Raw genomic sequence first — 22,201 nt, 5'->3', positions numbered from 1 at the left:
CAGGAAATAAAACACCACTGGGGCGCCAGGCTGGCTCAGTCGGTAGAGCATGTGACTCTTAATCTTGGGGTTGTGAGTTCGAGCCCCACGTTGGGCATGGAGGTTACTTAAATAAAATCTTAAAGGAAAAAAAAAGAAGATGCCATTACCTTGAATTGCTTGTTCTCCTCCCGGAGCCTCTGCACTTCTCCCTGCAGCCTCTTACACTCTTCCATCACCTTCTTAACTTCAGTGTCATCCAAAGAAGAACTCAGAGCTTTAGACACCGTTGGTGTTTCTGTCTTTGATGCAGTTGTGGGTATAATTTTATTTATTTCTACATCATGCTGTTCAGAAATAAATGAAAGCCCAAGTGTCACCAACTATGTAATAAAGGACTTTTTTATGCAAAGTAAAGTAGTTCTCAGAAAACACCACACGTGGTAGCGTTTCATCCACACTGTAAAATGTCACATTTATTTTAAAAATGGATCACTTTATCTAGTATCTTAATAATCTAAAGCAACTGGGCCCCAGAAATTATGGATAAGGACAAATAATGAAGTTCGGCTGAGACTAATACTTCAAAGGAAGAGGAAAAGGGCTGTGCATACTGCACTATCAAATTCCTGCCATGCAAAAATTAGCATATCGTAATCGTGCAAGCTCAGGAGTTATTAGCCACAAATTACTGTCACCAGGAAGACCTCAACATCCCCAGGACGGGCCCGGACGGGGGAGGTGGGAAGTCAGGGAGGACATTACACAGAGAGCGATTTATTTCACGAACTCAGGACTTCGAAGCTGGGTTGAAGGTGAAACTAGCTCAGTGTCCGCAATATTTCAATCGAGGGAAGCTGCACATCCCCACTTCCCTGCCGAGACAGTTATGACGGTCTCTGGAGAGTGACTGGGGAGGAGCCGGTGCCAGGGAGGGCATGGAGGTGGTCAGGTGTGCCGGGGATCACTGCCCTAGGGGTTCTGTGCAGCACACCGAAAACGACCGACTCTCCCTTCTGCACTCTCGAGCTTAACCCTTCATTTTCCAGGTGAGCAGAGGGGAGCCCTGCAAAGGGCAAGGCCCCCATCTACAAAGCTCGTACAGCACAGAGCCAGGAGCAGAACAGGAGGTCTCACAAGTTCCCAAACCGACCTTCCCGGGACAAAATGTGCAATGGGAAGAGACAAACATCAACAACAACAAAAAACCTATTACCCACTCCAAGAAATAGGGTAACGATGGCGGTCAGTCGCTGAGCAGGAAGAAACTACTAAGAAGCGGTGGCACAGATCAACAGCATTCCTGCAGATCGCTATGGACAATGTTCACGGAATGTGGGCGTTTCGATTTCCCAACTCCAGCTATTAACAGCCAGGGTAGTAGAATATTCTGCAAGGTGTTTTTTAATACAATTTAAGTTCTTCTAAGTTGAAGGAAGGTCCAAATCAGCATTTCAGATAGAGTCTGCTCTCCCAACTGGTCACGAGCAAGGGCCATGAGAGGCCTGTCCCTTGGTTTCATGGAGAAAAGCAAGCTGACAGCTTGGAGGCAGCTAGTCCTTTCCCTCACCCCCTCAGGCAGCACAGGGGGCAACTCCCAACAGGAGGCAATTCCGCCCCCACCAGCGCACACTGGGCAATGTCTGGAGACATTTTTGGTTGTCACACGAGAGGGGTGATGACTGGTATCTAGTGAGGAGAGGCCAGGGATGCTGCTAAACATCCTACACGGCCCAAAACAGCCCCCATGGCAGAGAATGATCCAGCCCTGATGTTAATAGTGCTGAGGCTGAGAAACCCTAATCTAAAAGCAGGTCTGACTAAAGAGGCAGGAGGGTTAAGGGGGTGGTGAGGTGGTGTTAGGGGAAAGTGCAGACAGGGAGACCTAAGACAGCAGTCTGTGAAACAACAGAACCCGAGAGCTTACCACCTGTCCATCAAGCACCATGATAAACGGCAAATTATTCCCTGTTGTAGACTTACCCACTCTTTACAGCAACCTATAACTGCCAAGTCAAAGAAGCTCTTTAGGATTTATGACATTTCAACAGCCAACAGGTTGCACTTTTCAAGAAAAAAAATTGTTTCAATTAGTTGTCTTTCTGCAAGTCTCTCAAAGGCTGATTTCATGAAGGCCCACTTATTTGTTGACTTCAGCTTATTTTTTTCATCAGACTTCAGAAAAAGGAAAATAATTTGCCAACTTAAATCTTGGTTTTGCAGGAGATGGTATGCAAATGAGAATCACCTTGCAACATTCAATTATTGTTAACTATAAACATACTTACTGGTTTATCATTTTCTGCTGGCAATTCAAACACACATCTAAGTTTTGAATCCATAAGGTCTTCCGGTTTTGCCTCCTTCCACTAAAACAATTTAAATTTAATAATCAGGATATTATAAAGCTGCTGGAAGAATAATTTTCTTCCTATAACTGACAATTTCAAAAAAATATTCTTAATGAGAAAGCCCTGATGTATATCAAATAAAGAACTTACGTCTGCTAAGATTTCAATATTTTTAACATGACAAGATTAAATACACTAGCTTTCCTGAATATTTATTACACTTCACAAATCCCAGTCCTGCAGCCTGATTCCTCCAAGTCAACCAATGCTGCTCCTGTTGCTAGTCTGTGGGAAGCACATGGAACAGAGACAACCACCGCTGAAGGAAGAGGAATTTTCTAAATTATGTCTGAGCGGTCAGAGGTAACTTTGGCTCTCCTTAGGAAAATAAAATTTACTTTGCAGGGTACATCCTTCTTAAAGTAAGCGTATACTACCTGGGAGTGGTTTTAGAACCACGCTGCCAACTACCAATGGGGCACATTTATGAGCAAGCCATTGTCTGGGCCAACCCCCACTCCCTCCAGCCCGCGGGTGGGGACGACTTCCTGGCTAAATCCATGCTCTGGGATTGTACTCCTGGCTTAATCCTCCTCCTTTGGGCAGTGGAGGGCAGGAATCCCAGGGTATGCTGAGAACTGCAGACCAGCGTAGCAAGAAGGTTACAATACGGAAAAAAGAACAAACTCTCCACCCTCGCCCCAGGACCATGCAGGAGGCAGCTAGCGCAACACAAGTACCAAGAGCCAAAAATAGGAAACTATCTATATGTCGAACAATAGGAACTGCCAAATAAATCATGGCAGATCCATTCAGTGGAACAGCATGCCATTCAAATGATACTGAAGACTACACAGAGAAAATTCACAGAATCATAGTGAAGAAGCTACAGGCAATAGTCTAGTCTGTTCCTCTGTACACACACACACACACACACACACACACGAGCATACGGGTGCCTGTGTCAAAAGAGCGTCAAGCAAGGATCATCACTGGACACTAAAACCACCAGGTGAGACTGCTGATGAGCAGGATATTCACATGATCTCCAAGCATCCAGGATTACTCAAGAGTATCACAGATTACCTATTAACCACAAGGGGCAATTGTGCCTTGACACTGGGAAGTTGGCAGTCACCATCGTAACCAAGTAATCCAACTGAGCATCACCAATAGAGGGACGACCCAGTATTAAATGCCTTCTGATATGATGCATACAATGACATTACTTATGGAATATTCTTGCCAAAAAACATTTAACCTTAATTTAATCATGAGGAAATAATGGACAATCCCAGAACTGGCCTGGACTCAAAAAATTCAAAGTCACGAAAAACAAAAAAGGTTGAGGGAATTGGACTCTACTAGAGTAACAACAACTAACGGCCATTTTGGAGCAATTGGAAAATGCTGCGTATAGGTTTCTCTGTTAGATAACATGATTGGATTAATGTCAACTTTCTCAGCTATGAGGACAGTGCTGTGACTATGTGAGACACTGTCCTTGTTCTGAAGCGTGTAGGAGTGGAGTGTCATGAAGTCTGCGTCTTACAGTCAAGTGGTTCGGCAAAAAAAAGAAAGTTTATAACAGAAATGAGGCCAATGCGGCAAAGTGTTAAATGGTGAATCTAGGTAAAGGTTATAGGAGTAGTCACTGTACAATTTTTTTCCGCTTTCTGTATATCAAAATACAAAAAATATAGTTTAAAATAAAGAAATAGCACAAAGCTCTCCATAACAGTGGTTAGATCTAGGGTAAATAAATTACGGGTCACTTTTAGTTTTATTTTTGCTTATTTGTGTATTTCCAAAATTTCCTACAATGTACATTCATATAAAAAAATTTAAGTGTTATAAAAATTACCATAAAAGGGAGTGAAATTCACGTTTATTGTATGTAGAGGGCCCGGACCACAAGAGCCCTCAGATACAACAGCTCCAGACACTGTGCCAGGTGCTCGACACACACAGCACACTGAATCCCACAACAATGTGTGACCTAGGTTTTTATCCCCCTTTTACAGGTGACCCAATCTTACAGAGAGTTAATGAAAACTGCCCAAGGCCACAACGTTAGTACAAGGCAGAGCTCAGCCCCACGCCCGAGACGCCCAAGCCCATGTCACTCTTGTCACTAAGCCATGCAGCAAAAGCCAAGCGAACACATTCTTAGATATTCCAAATTTTGTATTTGCCATACATTTCCTTGCTCACACAAATTAACATGAAGTATATATCATATTCTGGGAAATAAAAGAAAAAGTAGTAAATGCCTCAATAATCATTCTTATGAAAGGGGAAGCCTGCCTATTATCACTCATCTCTCTCCAACCTCAAAATACCCAGCTTACCCTCATCTCCTGCCCCAAACTTGAACATCCGCAAAGATGGTCATTTATGCTTTTCCAAGACTAACAGAAAAGGCTGAGTGGTGACACTGGAACGTGAAGGGAAGCTGTGCATAGAAAGCCCTTCACATAAAACTTTTGAAAGAGAAAAACCATAGTACTTCATGAGCCACGGCTGACTCCCGTCTGCAGGTGCTCCTTGGGGGACCCGTCTCCCAGCTTGGGCTGGCAAGCTGGAAAGTGATGTGGGTGTTGAGGGAGCCCCACCTTCTTTTTCCCATCTGTGAGCTCAAGGACTGGCCAGTCTGTCCTAGCTGGGGCTGTGCACAATAAGGTTTATCTGTACATTGTGATTCCCGCAGACAACAGAATGCCCGCTGATTTATTCAAATGCAGAAAAAGCTTACTTTAAGGAGAATTTCCATTATAATCTTTTCCCAGAAAACCCAATAATATAGTATCAGTTATTCATTTTATAAAAACAAAGTTACCTTATTTTTACCAAAATTAGAGAGAGTTAAACATGTATTTAAGCGGGGGGGGGGGGGGATGAGGGAAATTAGGGAGGGGGAAAAAAAATCATGCTTACCAGAACCAAGCAGAAAAACAAACCCTCAAGCGTTGGAGGACATTTAAGTATTCCACTCTCTCACATCCCTCTGGGTTCTTGGGGCAGGGGGTGTGTGTGCAAGGAGACATGGTAAGAGACATTCCCTAGACTAAGAAGGACCCTTTTCTATGGGGGATAGAAGGGGGGTTTAAAGGAAGGGAATCCTCAAACCATTCAAGACACAATCCATCAGAACAAGGAACTGCTGAAGCAAACTGAGATATAAAAGTCAGAAAAGAATAGTATTCTGGAAAGTTACATAAAATGTTAAAATCAAAGTTTAAGAAAACCCATAAAGGTAGTCAAAGTACAAACCTCCTTGAAAACACCATTCCCCTTTAAAAACAATTTTGACACATTTTGAAATGCATGCACCCAAAATTTTGTACCTAATCATTTTTTTTTAATTACTAAAAAAAAGTAAGAAGCATTCAGTACTTACTACTGCTTCCATATCAGAAGTGTCAGTTGGAGCAAACATAGACTGAACCATAAACTTGTGTTTACTTTTCTCATTGGGGTCATAATCGAAAGGCTGTAACATCACTGAGAAAGAAAATATTTCATTAGGAGGGTCAGAGCTTGGTTACCAGCAGCCATTTGTTATGTTAAAACTCGTATCTCGGTTGTACAGCAGTTTACCAGGATTCTCATCTGAGCCTTACACCGCCCCAGTGAGGCCAGCAGGGCAAGGTGCCCAGCATCTTCTCCGCTTTTCAGGTCTCAAGCCTGAGATCCTGAGAAGTTGGGGGACTTGCCTAAAGTCAAACAGACAGTGGCAGAGCTGGGACCTGGGCTTAGGATTCAGGTCTTCTGATTCCTAGCCCCCCGACCTTTCATGACCGCCCACCTGACACAGAGGTCCGCTACAGGTCCCACAGACAGGTAAACCAGGCGCAAATACCATATGCCTTTCTGCTCAAGACAACAGAGCGAAATGATCTCTTCAGAAAGTAAACTAGAATAATCCAAGACGTGTGACGGTTTCATTTTAGCTTTTCTTTGTCCATTTCCCATGCCAAGGTATTCAAGTATTGCTTCAAATACAATTTTGCCAATGCAATGTTAGGAAATTGTCACAACCAGCACGCTCACAGCATGGGAAAAACACCACCAGCGTACAAACCACCTCTCCTCCCCAAGAACCTAGAAGGAATATCACATAAAGCCTCCCTTCCTCCCCAAGAACCCAAAGGAATCTCACATAAAGGCTCTCTCGGACAAGTCACGCCCACCACACTGAGTAGGTGCGACCCCGTTCCTACCGGCTTCCTTAGTACCCACCACCCTTGTTAAACGGCGGCTGCTTTAAAATACGCGATGTGCGGGGCGCCTGGGTGGTTCAGTCATTGAGCGTCTGCCTTCGGCTCAGGTCGTGATCCGGGGGTCCTGGGATCGAGCCCCGCATCGGGCTCCCTGCTCGGCGGGAAGCCTGCTTCTCCCTCTCCCACTCCCCCTGCTTGTGTTCCCTCTCTCGCTGTGTCTCTGTCAAATAAATAAAATCTTAAAAAAAAAACAAAACACGCGATGTGCTGCAAGGCTCTGGCTAAACCACACATCTGGTTAAGTTCCCTGACACACACCTTTCTCACACACGGGAAAAGCCTCCTATAGTCCTGACCAGGAGAAGCGCTAACACGGATTCGGCACCTCCCATGAGCCAGAAACCTGGCTCTGTACGTTAGGTCTATTATTACCTCATTTAAACTTTAAGAGGTAGGTACTGCTATGGAGGTTATTTTAATGCCTGTTTTCAGGTGAGCAAACTGGAGCACAGAAAGGTTAACTAAATTGCCCGACGTCACACCACGAAGGGGAGGGATGCTCAACTGCAGGTGGCCCACCACAAAGGACTGACTCCCTGTCCTCTACCAGTTAGAGTGCTGTCCTTCTCCACCAGCACCTTTCCTGCAGGGCACTCAATCAGGGTTCTCTGGCCTCTGAGCCCCATCTTGCGGCTTCCTCCAAAGCTTCGCCATCAACTACCCCCTGCAGCAGATAAAGGGCACATATCCTAAACTGCAGTTTGTAACCCTAGTTCACATATGAAGAATCGGGCTAAACAAAAGTGAAGTGACTTGCTCAAAGTCAAGTGTCAGGAAGCAGCAAAACTTCAACAAAGAGCCAAGTATAGCCCAGCACCCTTCGGCCACACTGACCACTCCAACAGGAGACAGATTCACACTCTGAATTCACACTCCCCATCACATCGTATAAAAGCAAACATGATAGAGAACAGAAATGCAAATATCCCTGCCACCCATCTTGGGGATGCAGAGTTCCCTTGACCTTCGAGACAGAGAAAGTCTACTGAAATCTAACACCACACAGATTTCAATGTTTCGGTATACACAGTCACCCACGCAGTTCTGCTGCCCACACCACCCATCTGACACGCTCTCTGAGCTACAGGGGACATTACTGGGAGACTTCTTCAGGACAAAATCAATAAATCTACAAAACTTTCTTAAATTCGGGGCTTATATGGGGCACCTGGGTAGCTCAGTCGGTTGAGCGTCCAACTCTTGATTTAGCTCAGGTCATGATCTCAGGGTTGTCAGATCGAGCCCCGCGTTGGGCTCCATGCTCATGGCGGAGTCTGCTTTGCTCTCTCTCTGCCCCTCCCCCCACCACACACGAGCTCTCTCTCTAAAATAAATAAATAAATCTTTAAAAAGAAAAAATTGGAGGCTTATCCACACATGACATCAAGTCTGGATACCAATAGTGATATTCTGAGTACCCAAAATCCAAAGTGTGACCGTCAGCAGAGAAAACAAAAGGTCATTTAAAACTCAAGGCCACTCCAATTGGAATTTTACTCTTACAGGTGCAGAGACACGGTTCCCTCCCAAAAAAGCAGCTCTTGCTGGTGGCTTTGGACCTGGAACGCAACTATTGCCCCTTCTGGCACCAAGTTGGCAAGAGCTCTTCTGTGGACAGACCTGGGGCATCGTTACACACATGGGCTTGACACTTAACCCTGGGAACAAATGAGCAGACCAGCAGGTCAGCCCCACAGACTCTTCTTCTGAAAGCTAAGCTCCCGTCATGCTTTGTCTACCTCCAGGAATGCAACACGGAAAATGCACATAATAAATGAGGGGGCCAATGCCTTTGCTTGTACGATGATCTTTCTTGGACAGACTGCCAACCTTTTTTGAAGTTAGGCCACAGTGTTCAAACTACTGTCTGATTAGTGTTCATTTTTTTTTTTTTTTTTTAAGATTTTATTTATTGGAGAGGGTGAGAGAGCAAGCATGAGCGGGCGGGGGGGGAGCGGAGAAGGAGAAGCAGACTCCCATGGAGCAGGGAGCCGGACATGGGGCCCAATCCCAGGACCCTGGGATCAGACCTGAGCCGAAGGCAGAAGCCCAACCAACTGGGCCAGCCAGGTACCCCTGGATTAATGTTCATTTTTTAAAAATTAATGTAATTAGGTTTTGAGAATCTCAGATTTCACTTGGCTGTGACAAAATCATGCCCTGGTATTTTTTTAGTATGGGAAAGAAGAAAACTTTGTCCTAGGCCACACTCAGATCTCCAGTAGCACGTAAGCTCTAGGTTAAAAACTGCCTCATCCTTGAGATTTTATTTTTCCAGCCGTGAAAGGCCCCCTATAGTCCTCCACCATGGAGAGCTATGAGGCTGAATCAGAATTATCTGTAAAGAGTCCCCAGTGTTCAGGAGATGGCAGTAATCAGAAGACACTGCTAATTTTCAGAGTTGGCACTTTAGCACAAACTACACTGGGTCACACAGACAACCGACAGGTCCAGAGAACCTAAGATCCCTCCACCCACAAACAGCCTCAGAAAGGTCTGCTGTTCCCCTTGCATCCTTCCCCTCCCCCCTTCCTGGAAGCAGCGCAAGTGAGAAAAAAAGAGTCAAGAGGACTTCCTGTGGATTCCAGGCATGCGCTAAGGCGAAACCGACCCTTTCCATCTCTCCACCCTAGCCGAGTCTCCCAGTCCCCAGCACCTTCCCAACGCCCCAGGAAGGAAAGGAAAAGGACCTCAGCAGTGCTACTATGTCCTAGGCACCACAGAAGGCACGCTCTCATTGCATTATCCCGTCCAGTCCTCGCAACAGTCCACCAGAGAAGGCCGGTCTCACCAGTCTCATTCAGACCCCATGGCCAACAGATTAAAAGACGGAGCCAGAACTCCACACTGGCTTTGCTTCCAGAGTCAGATTCCACACCCAGGTTCTCAAAGCACTATCCGTGGAGCCCACAGGTACCCCAGGAGGTGATCCATAAAGTCGACAGCGTGGGCACAGTAACACCAAGACACCTGTCCCTCCGCCGGTGCCGAGCTCTGCAGTGATGGCTGGTGCAAAGCCAAGAGTAAAACTAGCAACACCTCAGCACAGGCCAGCAGAGGCTCCCACACGGCAGGGTCTCCGTGTCAGGCATCGCCACACACTTGCAGGTTTTTTTAAAAGGCCGTTTTCACTTAATAATATCCTGGAGGAAGCAATAAAAAGGATTCATTTTACTAAACTTCAACCCTTGACAACACATCTTAACACTCTGTAAGAGGAAATGCACATACACATGAAGTGCTCTGCTGTCTTGGGAAAACGGCTGTATCATGTTTAGATTGTGAGCTGAACTAGAAGCCTTCTCATGGAACACCAGTTCCTAGAAAGAACAATCGACAGGAAAATGATGGTTATGCAGATCCGGGTATATGGCAGATACCTGCTCAAAAATGAATCAACTGGACCTGTCACCTCAAGGAAAACAACTTACAGTAGTTGTTGCCAATGATAAAATCCAAGCTTTCTACCAAAAGGAGACTCTTGGAAAACATCTATCTGACATCAAGAGCCCAGTTTCCCAAATACTTGAAGACTTTTCTGATGAGATCAGTGATTTTTTTGATATTGCATCATGAAATATGTCAACACTTGGAAGATCTGCATAACTCAGCTAACATACAGTATTCCAAAACCCATTCAAAGTGCAAAAGAGACCAATGCATTTTAGTGAAACAAAGTTCAAATAGTATACTGTCATGGTTTCAAGATTCCACATTGTACTAAACTTTAAGAAAAGTGCCACTTGCCAAGTTTTGGTGTAGTATCAAAATATAATGTCCACAATTATCTGAAAAGGATACTGAAAACACTCTTCCTTTCCCCCACCACATATGTGTGGCAAAAATGGCTTCCCTTCATATACATTCATCAAAACAACACATTGTAACAGACTAAATAAATGCAAAAGCACAAAAAGAGAATCAAGCCTATCTTCTATTAAGCCAGACAATAAAGAGATTTGCAAAACATGTCAAATAATGCCAGTCTTCTCACTGAATTTTTGAAGTTATTTTTCATTAAAAATGTCACTGTTAGGGGCGCCTGGGTGGCTCAGTCGTTGAGCGTCTGCCTTTGGCTCAGGTCATGATCCCAGGGTCCTGGGATCGAGCCCCACATCGGGCTCCCTGCTCGGCGGGAAGCCTGCTTCTCCTGCCCCCTTTCCCCCTGCTTGCGTTCCCTCTCTCGCCGTGTCTCTCTCTGTCAAATAAATAAATAAAATCTTAAAAAAAAAAAAAGTCACTGTTAGCATGTAATTGACTTATTAATGTTATTAAGTGAATTAATACTCTTTAAATTTCTCACTTTAACTTACAGCATGATAAGTATTAATATAACCTCCAAATGAAAAGGCTCTTTGGGTCTACAATTTCGAGGAGTGTAAAGGGGTCTTGAGACCAAAAGGCTGAGAGCCCTGTTATTCTAAACAAGCTGCCTCACATGCCCCTCTAGGAGGAAAACGACCCGGTTAAACAATTCGAGTGAAGGCATCGGTGGCTTTGTGCAGTGCCTCTTGAGAGAAAGTGCAGTTTAAAAGAGAAAGCGACTGGAGTGCCCGGCTGGCTCAGTCGGTGGACGGAGCGTGCAACTCTTGATCTCCAGGTTGTAAGTTTGAGCCCCATGTTGGGTATAGAGATTACTTAAAAATAAAATCTTTAAATAGGTAAACAAATAAAAGAGAAAGCAACTTCATACAAACCAAGCCATGAGTTCTAGCATGCATCCAGGCCTTGGGTAGGGACAGAAGCACGCACGCAGGAACGCACGCGTATCCACCACTTTAGAAAGGGGTCTGGGGTTCCCTGTGCTCCTCTAACCAAAGCACCTAGCAGCTGCCTGCTCCACCTCTGCAGACGGGCGCTGACACCCACGGGCACTGCTGGATGTCACAGGGGTCATGAGCACAACTCCAGGCCTAGAGAGCTTCCTACCTACCAAGCTGCCACCGTGTAGATCAGGAAGAACAGCTAAAAGTTATCACTTACACTTAGACTTTTGAGTTCAAAAAGAATGTAAAAACACAAAGAAGTGGGTATCGGCAGCAATCAAATCACCTTACAAGAACACTGGAGACAGTCAGAAGCAGGGACTTGTGAAATATAAACAACCATGAAGCTGGCAAGTTGAAAATGTGAAACTGGGAGTGAAAATCATGGCCTGCTGGTGAACTTCCAGGAAGCTCAGGGTATTAGGTGGCCTCGGCCCTTCCCCCACGGCAGCCACTCTCCCTCCACTTGCAGCGGCAAGTGGAGAAGGTGTCTGCCCCCCATCAGCTCCCCTTTCCTCGGGGGCTCCCAACTGGCAAGCAAGAATGAAGAAGTCAAGTGGCCACCCAGACCCTGAGAGCCTTCAGAAACCCTCGCTGTGCCTCAGTATCCACATCCTGCTTAACACTGCCCCCAACTCACGTCGAAAAGTTTGTATTTCTCAGCTGCTATCATCTCATGTCCAATTCAGTTTGCTAAACCCTAGTAGCTGGAGCTTTATGAGAACATGACAGAAGAAGTGTTGTTAATCGTTTGTTCTGTCAGCTCCATACATGCAAATTGTGACAGAGATGATGTACTTTTTTCCGTGACAGGCTATAAAAGAGCTTCCCATTAACTTAATTTATTTCACTTGAATACCAGAGACCCTGATGATAAAACCCTCTTAAACGAACCATCTATCCTACTTTTAAAATGTATCTGCTGATACTACATTAAGAAGAAGCTGGTTACCAGGAGACCGCTCACCATTCACCAACATTAATGCTTTGTGATACAATGTCTGCTGTGTCACAGACTGCAGAAGTGGGGTCCTCTCAGGAAAGGGCCTCCAGGGGTCATAAAACAGTGGGTCAATAAGATCAGACTTCCTTCAAAAGAGAAGAAATGGGGCGCCTGGGTGGCTCAGTTGTTTGAGCGACTGCCTTCAGCTCAGGTCATGATCCTGGAGTCCCGGGATCGAGTCCCGCATCAGGCTCCCTACTCGGCGGGGAGTCTGCTTCTCCCTCTGATTCTCCCCCTCTCATGCTCTCTATCACTATCTCTCTCAATAAATAAATAAAAATCTTTAAAAGAGAAGAAATGCAGAATATGTGTTACTAAACACACACACACACCCCTCAGAGAAATGACGACCTCACTAAATGCAGCACAACAGCCTCCGAGAACCCACGAAAGTTACACATCACTTTCATCTGCATCATAATGTGAACAGAGCAAATGAATGAAAGTCTCACAAGCAGCAAGGCACATACTTCATTATTTTTTTTAATCTCAGAATCTCACCTTCGAGATGTCTCTCTCCTCGTTTTACATGGCCACAATCACAGCTCAGGCCCCCACTGACATCTAGATTTCTCCAACTAGGAGCTCTTCTCCCTTCCTCCCAGTGTCTCTCCCCATCAAATCACCCTGCACAGCTCCTATAACCCGTCAATTTAATCTTCCCAACACACCCTATTCACTGTTACCATATTCCTCAGACCAAAACCCTCCTACAAAAAAAACCCTATTCCCAAGTAAAAGACAATCAGTGCAACTCTTCCCAGTCTCCTCAGCTTTCCCAGTACGGACCCATAACAGGTACACACATCTGTTGGCCACACTCCCACTCACAGGGTGTTCTGTCATTACCAAAGTCTCTTCTTATCATGTCGGTCCTACCTGGCACGTCTCTTTTGGTCTTCCTGCCCTACTCACATCTCAATACACCAACCTTCCACAACTTAACCCACCAATCTGACTTGGTAACAGGGGAGTCTCAGGGTTCAGCATGCATCAGAATCACCTGGAGTTCTTATTAAAACACAGGTGGTGGGACCCCACCCACCTCCAGAGTTTCTGATTCAAACACATCTGGGGTGGGGCTGAGAACATGTATTTCTTTTTTTTTTTTTTTTTTAAGATTTTATTTATTTATTTGAGAGAGAGAGAATGAGAGACAGAGAGCATGAGAGGGAGGAGGGTCAGAGGGAGACAGACTCCCTGCCAAGCAGGGAGCCCGATGTGGGACTCGATCCCGGGACTCCAGGATCATGACCTGAGCCGAAGGCAGTCGCTCAACCAACTGAGCCACCCAGGCACCCGAGAACATGTATTTCTAACAGGATACTGATTCTACCAGCCCAGGAACCACACCTGCAGAACGCGTATTCAGTATTTCACCTAACACTGTGGCCCCTACCAGAATGCTCTCTCACACCCTCATTCTTCTTTGGGGACCTTATTCTACTAGTGGACACTGTTGACACTGAGATGCCTAAGCTCCTTGCCACATGTTTGCCCTTCTACCCCATTTGACTGAGACCAGGACTTCATGTTTTGATAGCTCACATTCTGGATACTAGTTTTTCATTGGTTGACAGGTGTGTACCTTCTTCCCTTCCAACATTCAAAGCACTCCTGAATCATGCTCCCTCTAAAAATCGCCTTGGGGCAACACAAAGAGAGGAAGCCTTCTTTCACTCGCAAACATCTGGCTTACCTTCTGTCCTACCTCCCGGAGCTACTCTCTCCTACCCGTGGGTTCAGACAGCAGTTTCCAATCTTCGCATCACAACTGTCCCTTCTTTCTCCTTTTTGATCGCCTGTGTGCCACCAAAAGGCTATTCTCTACCAAACTGCATTGATGGTGTAGTAATGTAGTTCCTGCTCTACTTTTTTAAGCTAATCAGAAACAAGCCAGAGCCTGAGCAGCTTAAAAGACCAGTATTACCACAATGAGGTGAAATAATTCTAGCCAAAAGCAAAGCAACTCAGAATTGTAGACTGTGTACCCTTATCATGAGTAAATTTATTACTTCCTTTAGGATTCTCAAAATGTTGAAAACATAACTGCTTTCCGGGACTCTGCCTATTCAGGGTCCTATGGATGGAATGACAAATCCAGCAGGCAAATAATTTTATCTACTTATAAGTAAGTTAACATTGAATTATCTTTGTGTTCTCTATAGAATTTTCCAATTCAGTACAGCCCATTGTAGATAACAAACTTCTCATTGTCTGGTTGACTTATTGGTGCAGAGACTAGTACAAATGTACCTCAGTGTCACTGGAAGATGAGATGTGCGAGATGCACAGCACTGACCAAAGAACAGGCCTCATTCACTCTTTTTTATAAACATTTTTAAAAACATACATCTTTTTATTTTTTTTATTTATTTATTTTTTTAAAGATTTTATTTATTTATTTGAGAGAGAAAGACACAGCGAGAGAGGGAACACAAGCAGGGGGAGTGGGAGAGGGAGAAGCAGACTCCCTGCGGAGCAGGGAGCCCGATGCGGGACTTGATCCAGGGACTCCAGGATCATGACCTGAGCCGAAGGCAGTCGCTTAACCAACTGAGCCACCCAGGCGCCCAAACATACATCTTTTTAAAAAAACTCCAACATACTTTCCTGTTTCCTATAATACTTTATAATGGAATACAATATAGCCTTTTTCTGATTAACTCTTGGGATTATGAACACCCATTATATTCTAGCTTAGAAAGACCTACAAGCCATGGCTCTTGGGACTGATCAACTAGAATACGGAGAACTGTCTGCCCTGAGGCTTAAGTCATCCCAGTCCCCTGCTGTTATTTCTGAACCCTCTCCCTACTCACCCTTTGTGATATTCCTGTCCAGTCCTTCACTGTGGCTACCTCCCAAAGCCCTTTCACTTCATTCTGGCCTGTAATGGGCCGGACGCCAGGACAAGGTTAACAGTCTAAAGTAAAAGAAGGGGCACTTGGCTGACTCACTCAGTGGAGTGTGTGACTCTTTATCTCAGGTTGTAAGTTCAAGCCCCATTTTGGGTATAGAGATTACTTAAAAATAAAATGTTTAAAATTTTTTTTAAAAATAGGGCACCTGGTTAAGCATATGCTTTCAGCTCATTTCATGATCCCTGGGTCCTGGGATCAAGTTGAGCCCTGGGCTCCCTGCTCAGCGGGTAGCCTCTTCCCCTCTGCCCCTCCCCCCACATGTGATCACGTGCTTTCTCTCAAAAATAAATAAAATCTTTAAAAAAAAACCTAAAAATTTTAAAAATAAAGCAAGAGTAAACAAGAGAGTCAAGATGAAGAGCTCAAGTGTTTAAATATGCAAGACACTGGGGCGCCTGGGTGGCTCAGTCGGTTAAGGGTCTGCCTACAGCTTAGGTCATTATCTCAGGGTCCTGGGATCGAGCCCCATGTCAGGCTCCCGGCTCAGCTGGGAGTCTGCTTCTCCCTCTCCCTCTCCCTCTGTGTCCTTTCTCTCTCTCTCTGTCAAATAAATAAATGAAATCTTTAAAAATAAATAAATAAATATGCAAGAAACTATAATGAGTGAAAAGAACATAACTTTTGGTTGCTCCAAAGTTGAGCTTAATTTCTGCTCCTCAGTGACTCCGCCGAAAGCTGAAGTTACTGTCCACTAAGTGAGGTGTTCAGTGTACCTGGTAAGTCATCTTGATCATGATCTTTGAAAATGTAAAGAACAGGGGCACCTGGGTGTCTCAGTTGGTTAAGCATCTGCCTTTGGCTCGGGTCATGATCCCAGAGTCCTGAGATCGAAGCCCAGGTGGGGCTTCCTGCTCAGTGGGGGAGTCTGCTTCTCCCTCTCCCTCTGCTCTCTCGCTTGCGAGCTCTCACTCTCAAGTAAATAAAATCTTAAAAAAAAAAAAAAAAAGATTTATTTATTTGAGAGAGAGAGAAGCAGACTCACCACTGAGCAGGAAGCCAGACCCAGGGCTCTTATCACAGGACCCTGGGATCATGACGCAAGCGGAAGGCAGCCACTTAACCGACTGAGCCACACAGGTGCCCCAAATAAATAAAATCTTTATAAAAAAAGAAAAAGAAAAGAAAATGTAAAGAAATTAAAAAAACTGTGTCATACTCCTACAAAGTGAAACATGGGATTCTTCTTAAGAAACTTGAATATCACAGTAAAATTTTAAAAAATCTTTAAGAAGCATAATTAGGCTGAATTTTTATTAATTTCCTTTTGTAAAAAACCAGAATCTCTCATCTATCTGGTGAAAAAGATTAAAGACATCTTTTAGGTATGAATGTGAGTCGCTCTTATCTGAGAAGAATAAACTTGGTTCATGAAAACCATTTATAAAAAGGTTTTGCTTATCAGAGGCTTCCAAAGCAAATGATCAAACAAAGAAGAATGTTGCTGTTAAGATGCCCAAACCCCCCAAATTTAGCTTCTGCTATCAGCACTTGACAGATGAATGCCTGGCTTCTTTCTCTAAGGGCAGTGCACTTATACGCTGGTGCTAATCACCTAAAAGCTATAGCTCAAGGTTGACTGGTCCAGGGCAGGCAAGCAGCTCCATTAAACTGAGTCAGCAAAATCTTAAAAGGATTAATTATCAATTGCAATACTACCCAATTACATTAATTGACCAATGTTTCCATCCAAGAAGAGCTGCTGATATGAATTCTCTGTCCTCAGGATTTTACTGGAAGAACTTTATGCTTTAACATGTGATTGAAAGGAGTGCTGGAAAGGATTGTGTGTCAGAAGTGAACACTGCTCCTTAATTCTTTGAATTTTAATTTAAAATACTGATTCAGACACTAGTAGATTTGTGTTTGTTTGTCTTTAATCCATTTTCAATTCCCAGGGTTCACTTAGTAAAGTGTATCTGTACCCAAATATTGGTATCTTTAATGACTCTTTCCAATGCCCCCCCCCCACATATAGATATTTTGCATTTCTAATTTGCTTGGTACAAAGGCAACCAATGTGCATAATTGAACTGCAAATGGAAGCATGCTTGCTACTTTAGTGAAATTAGAATTCAGTGAAGGTTATAAAAATATTAAACTTAATATCATATTACAGGAAGCATAAGTATTTTTGATGGGCCCATAATTTTACCACTTCACCTGCTGTATCCGCTGGCAAACATGGTTTGGAATATTAATGGAAAACTCCCTCATTATTAAACTGCAGTATTAAAAAAAAAATCCACAACCACTAACAGCTTACCACAAAGACATTTTCAGAAATTATCTACCTTAAAAATATTTTCCCACCAGACAGTTCAGAAAATCGATTTAATTTTGTAAAGCTAGAACAAATGGGGAGACCCCCCACTGCTTCAAACAATTCATTAATTCAAAAAGTTCTATTTTCCTTGCATTTAAAATCTCAGGGGGGGAAAAATCCAATCTCCGCTTCTCCAATCTCCATTTAAGTGTAGCTATTTTGCTGAGGTCCAGATTTGAATAATTCAAAACCATCTCTAGTAGATGGTGTGTATCAAGGAGCAAGGGCCAAAACCATGGCATTCTGGGCCAATTAATGCAAACAGAAAGCACTCTGCACCCCCTCACCTACTACACTGCCTCATCCAACAGACACAAACCACAGAAGGGGCTACTGGAAGAATGAGATGAGATGAAATGAGCACCTACATAAAGGACAAAGAAAAGGACTCCCATTCTAGACCCAGGTGACCAGACCTCAAACCATCCCTTTGGGAAATCCACATATTTTCACCTACAGACACAAAAAGTCTAGGTTATGCCTGTTTCCAACCATTACTTTACCACCTAAGTTTTTAAAACAGAGCTGTTATTTTTTAAGGACTCAATAAGTAATTTGCCACCTTCTGGAGAAAGTAACATGGTAGGTCAGAGTCTGGACTTTTGACACACAATTTAAGCTCCCTTGACTATATCAAGCCTACCTAAAAGCTAAGAAGAGTTTCACAGGGTGTGTCAGAAAGGTCCCTAACAGCTACAAAGTCTCCCCTCATGCCCCCCATACAACCCTGATCTGTGTGCCTTCAGAACCTCAGTCCCTCTGGCCAGCTATGTGGGTGGATCTCCTCCTCCTCCTTCTCTTTCTTTCCCTCCCTGCCCCCCTCTCTCAAAGAATGATTTATAGCCCCCCCAATAGCTAGCACATCCCAAGGGTTTTCAGAAATGGGAGAGAAATAACGTACTAGGCATGTCATTTGCGGGTAGGCCGACACTCTGTGTGGTAGACCGGGCAATGCTGGTAGCATTTTAAGTTGATTTGATGGCCACCTTTTTATAGATTATATTTGAAAATTCACCAGAAAACAAATGCATATCATAGAAAGAAAACATACACACTCCTTAAAATTAGAAAAAGTCAAATAAAAAAATGGAATTAATTTATTTCTAAAAAGGCAATTCAAGTATGTATAATCCACGTTCGACAAAAACAGTTTTTATCAAAGCTAGTGGGGAAGATAACACAATCCCACTCTTGCGCCATGTGTTCAGTTAACACAGCACTGGAAAGTACTCTGTGAGGCAGATACTGTTCCTTCCATTTTACAAATGAGAAAACTAGAACCTAGACACGTTAATAGATTGGACAAAGATCGGCCAACAGGTTAAACAGCACAACTAAGCTTTCTGCTCAGGTTCCCAGACCTCAAATCTAGTGATCTCGGAGGAGAGTGGGTTAACACCAAACGTGGCCATGTATACACCTGGCCTGTGGACAATCTGCACTGCCTTCTGCTGGTATCCTTCATGTCCTGAGGGTATCTTCTCTCCCAAAGGAACCTAGAAACTCTACGTACTCACCAAGATGTCATCACATAGCTGCATTTTAAGAGGACCTTAAAAAGCTCAGTGCTTTTTACCTTGAGATACGAATGTCTAACACATTATACACTGGTCCCTCAGCACAGAAAACGGCAGCAGATGGGTGCCAGCATCCTCTGCCAACTGAAGATGCTGTCCCAGAAATGCAGCGACACCTGGCTTCACCCAGGTGCACCTCAAGCAGTGCGAAAAATACACACCAAATAATAACAAGGGAGCCCTTCTCATGTGCAAACATAATCTTGTTTCATCTAGGAGTCAGGCCTGTAGACACACGGGCACTTTATTATTCAATTACTTTCCCCCAAGTACATTACATTTTGAGAACCATGGTACTTTATGTAAAATTTTATATTCATTTGTAAGTGGGGCCACCCCCTAACACTGTTGAGGCAGCTTCGTATCACAGAAGAGCCACCGAGTCAGGAGCAAAGCTGGTTTCAAGTACCAGCTCTGCCACTAGTCACCCATGTGGCCCTAGATAATCACACCCATTCTCTGCACCTTCCGTTCTTATCTGCAAAAGAAAGGCCACAACCACAAAATCTTCAGTCTTCCTTAAGCAGGGAATTATAAATCAAAACAAATGCCCAGGGTTATTACCTTAAAAAACATTCCAAAAATTTTTTTTTTTATTTAAAAAAATAAAAATAGGGGCACTTGAGTGGCTCCGTCAGTTAAGCATCTGAGTCTTGGTTTCAGCTCAGGTCATGATCTCAGGGTCATGAGATCAAGCCCCACATCAGGCTCCATGCTCAACACGGAGTCTGCTTCAGATTCTCTCTCCCCGCCTCCCCTCCCAGTTCCCGTGCTCTAAGAAATGAATAAATAAAATCTTAAAAACAAAAAACAAAAAACAAAACAACCATTCCTATGATTGGGGGAGGGATGAGTCTTTCTGAAAGAGACATACACACATTTATATTTCATACTGGAAAGCACACCTACACTGTACAGCTGCCTGTTGAGACTATTTTATTCCGAAACTATGTTGCTGCCCCCTTATTTACCCTGAAAATTTGTAATTCTCATCTACTGACAACCTTGCTCAAATTTGATATGGGCAAAGAAATCAAGAGGAAAACCAAAGTCAATAAAAGGGAATAAAGATTTCAGCAGAAAAACTGAAACCATATGGATCCAAGGGGTACAGAAATGCCAACAGCTCAGACCCTTTCCCTTCCCCAGCACGCTGCACTTTAGTCTGGGCTTCGGAGCCAGACACAGTGATCCACATCTTGGCTGTGTCACTTGCTAGGTTCGTGAGCCTACAGCCACCGGTCTCCTTCTTAGTACAAGGCAGGTAATGATGCATTCCTCACAGGCCAAATAACAGAAATTATATGAGATAATGTGTGTGCTGGCCCAGCACAAAGGAGACCCTCAATAAAATCTGGCTCTCACCCTTCTGACTTCCTGAATAACAACCCAATTCAAGTGTCCAGATCAGGTCTTGCAGCCTCAGAGAGAAGCACACAGGGGGATAGCTGGTGTGGGAGCACCATAATGAGAGAAACCAATGGATGTGGGGAATAAGAGTTTACAGAAATGATCAGATAATGAAACACCTTATATCTTTCCAAAGAGGTGAATCATTTTCTTTTAGGTGTCAAATGAATAGCCAAATGCATCACAATCAAAATCTGTCATGGAAAAAGCCAGTCAAGTACCCATCTCAATGAGTAGTAGCTTCTAATGATGCAGAACCCTCTGTGACACAAAGTCTCCTGATTTTTACAGGATAAACACACACTCCCCCACAGCTCCTCCACAAATACAAAAGGCATCTTGGATCCAGAAGTTCTAATGAGCTGAAAGTTTATTCCATTTCTAAAAGACATTTAAACTCAAACCCATCACTTACATCTCCTTAATTCTAAAATCCAATTCTCAATCTGGGCACTCTACCAGTGTCTTTTCAAAAGCTGGACTTTGGAAAATATATGCATTCTCAGACCGTAAGGGAAAAACCCATCAGACACGCACAAAACTTTCGCCCTTGGATATAGTCCAGTCTCCTCAGTCCTCACCTCCCTGAGCTTTTCACGATCAGTAAAGTGCAGTTACCAATCATTGGGAATGACACAAGCCTAATGTCAGAAACCATTTAGCTTAAATAAGAAAATAACTCCATTTAGCATTCTCCCACAAAGTAAAATTAAGTTTGTTTAGCCCTTTTTTATTTATTGCCAAAGGGCAGATTTAATTTCAAGGGAGTGAAAACCAAACTCATTCTGAAGTAAAGTCTAAAGTTACCACTTTACTTTTGCTGTAACTATTAAGGCACAGAAGACTGTAAGCATTAAACCAAAGAGGCTTTAATTATGGAAAACCAATAGGTGAGTGGGACCCACTAAGCTTTTCAATCAGAGGGTGGCGGGTTCAGGGAGAAGTCTATTGTCTTATTTTGCTATACCAAATGCAAACTTTAAGAAATCCTACTGGCTTTAGGGAGACTTTTTAGCCCCCCCCGTTGGCCTCCAGTCTCCGGACTTACCAGATACATTAATCGAGGCCCCTGCATCGATGATCCCACTGTTGGGCCTCACGCAGTATCTACGTGGTGCTGTGGTCTTCACTTTAAAACACACATTTCGGTCTGTTGGGTTGCCAAGCTTTAGGTTGGTGGTGACGACATCGGTGAAGGGACCTGTGGAATGAGGCAGAGACTGATTGGAGACCTTGTGAGGAAAGTTTAGAAGACTGACTGATTTATGTTCTGGGGTCGGGAGGGATATGGTATATAGTTAAGGGAAGATTCAAGATCCAAAACTAGCTCACTATCACGGATGGGAGAAAGGAACGGACGTTAACACACTAACAGCAGCATCTGAAATTCACCACGTTCTCATCACACTACCAGGCAATCTAGGTAAGCGTTCTAACATCCAGGCTCTCCTTGAAACCTCACAACTTTATGGTTATTGTCGTTTTACCGATAAGAAAACCGAGGCTCGGGCAACCCTCTCAGGTCCTCCCTCTCCTGGAGCTTTAGACTATCGCTCAATAAATTTTGCTTTGCTGCCCACAAAAA

The 22,201-nt window shown here is 43.9% G+C and overlaps 1 protein-coding gene across 1 annotated transcript in view; it reads right to left on the bottom strand.

The window, feature by feature from the left end:
• Positions 1-21,905, bottom strand: part of VAPB (VAMP associated protein B and C) — a gene marked incomplete at its 5' end in the record, with an annotated part of 31,676 nt that extends 9,771 nt beyond the window's left edge. Inside the window, 4 exons of the mRNA XM_035025646.1 lie at positions 150-326; positions 2,268-2,348; positions 5,731-5,834; positions 21,665-21,905. Of these exons, the coding sequence (XP_034881537.1) occupies positions 150-326; positions 2,268-2,348; positions 5,731-5,834; positions 21,665-21,905 (603 nt within the window). The remainder of the gene's footprint in view (positions 1-149; positions 327-2,267; positions 2,349-5,730; positions 5,835-21,664) is intronic.
• Positions 21,906-22,201: the final 296 nt, after the last annotated feature.

The sequence above is a fragment of the Mirounga leonina genome, unplaced genomic scaffold (genome assembly GCF_011800145.1).
Source record: "Mirounga leonina isolate KUSES-001 unplaced genomic scaffold, KU_Mleo_1.0 Mir_195, whole genome shotgun sequence".
Taxonomy (NCBI): Eukaryota; Metazoa; Chordata; class Mammalia; order Carnivora; family Phocidae; genus Mirounga; species Mirounga leonina.
The sequence above is the reverse complement of the archived record's forward strand: the minus strand, read 5'-3'. Positions and strand labels throughout refer to the sequence as shown.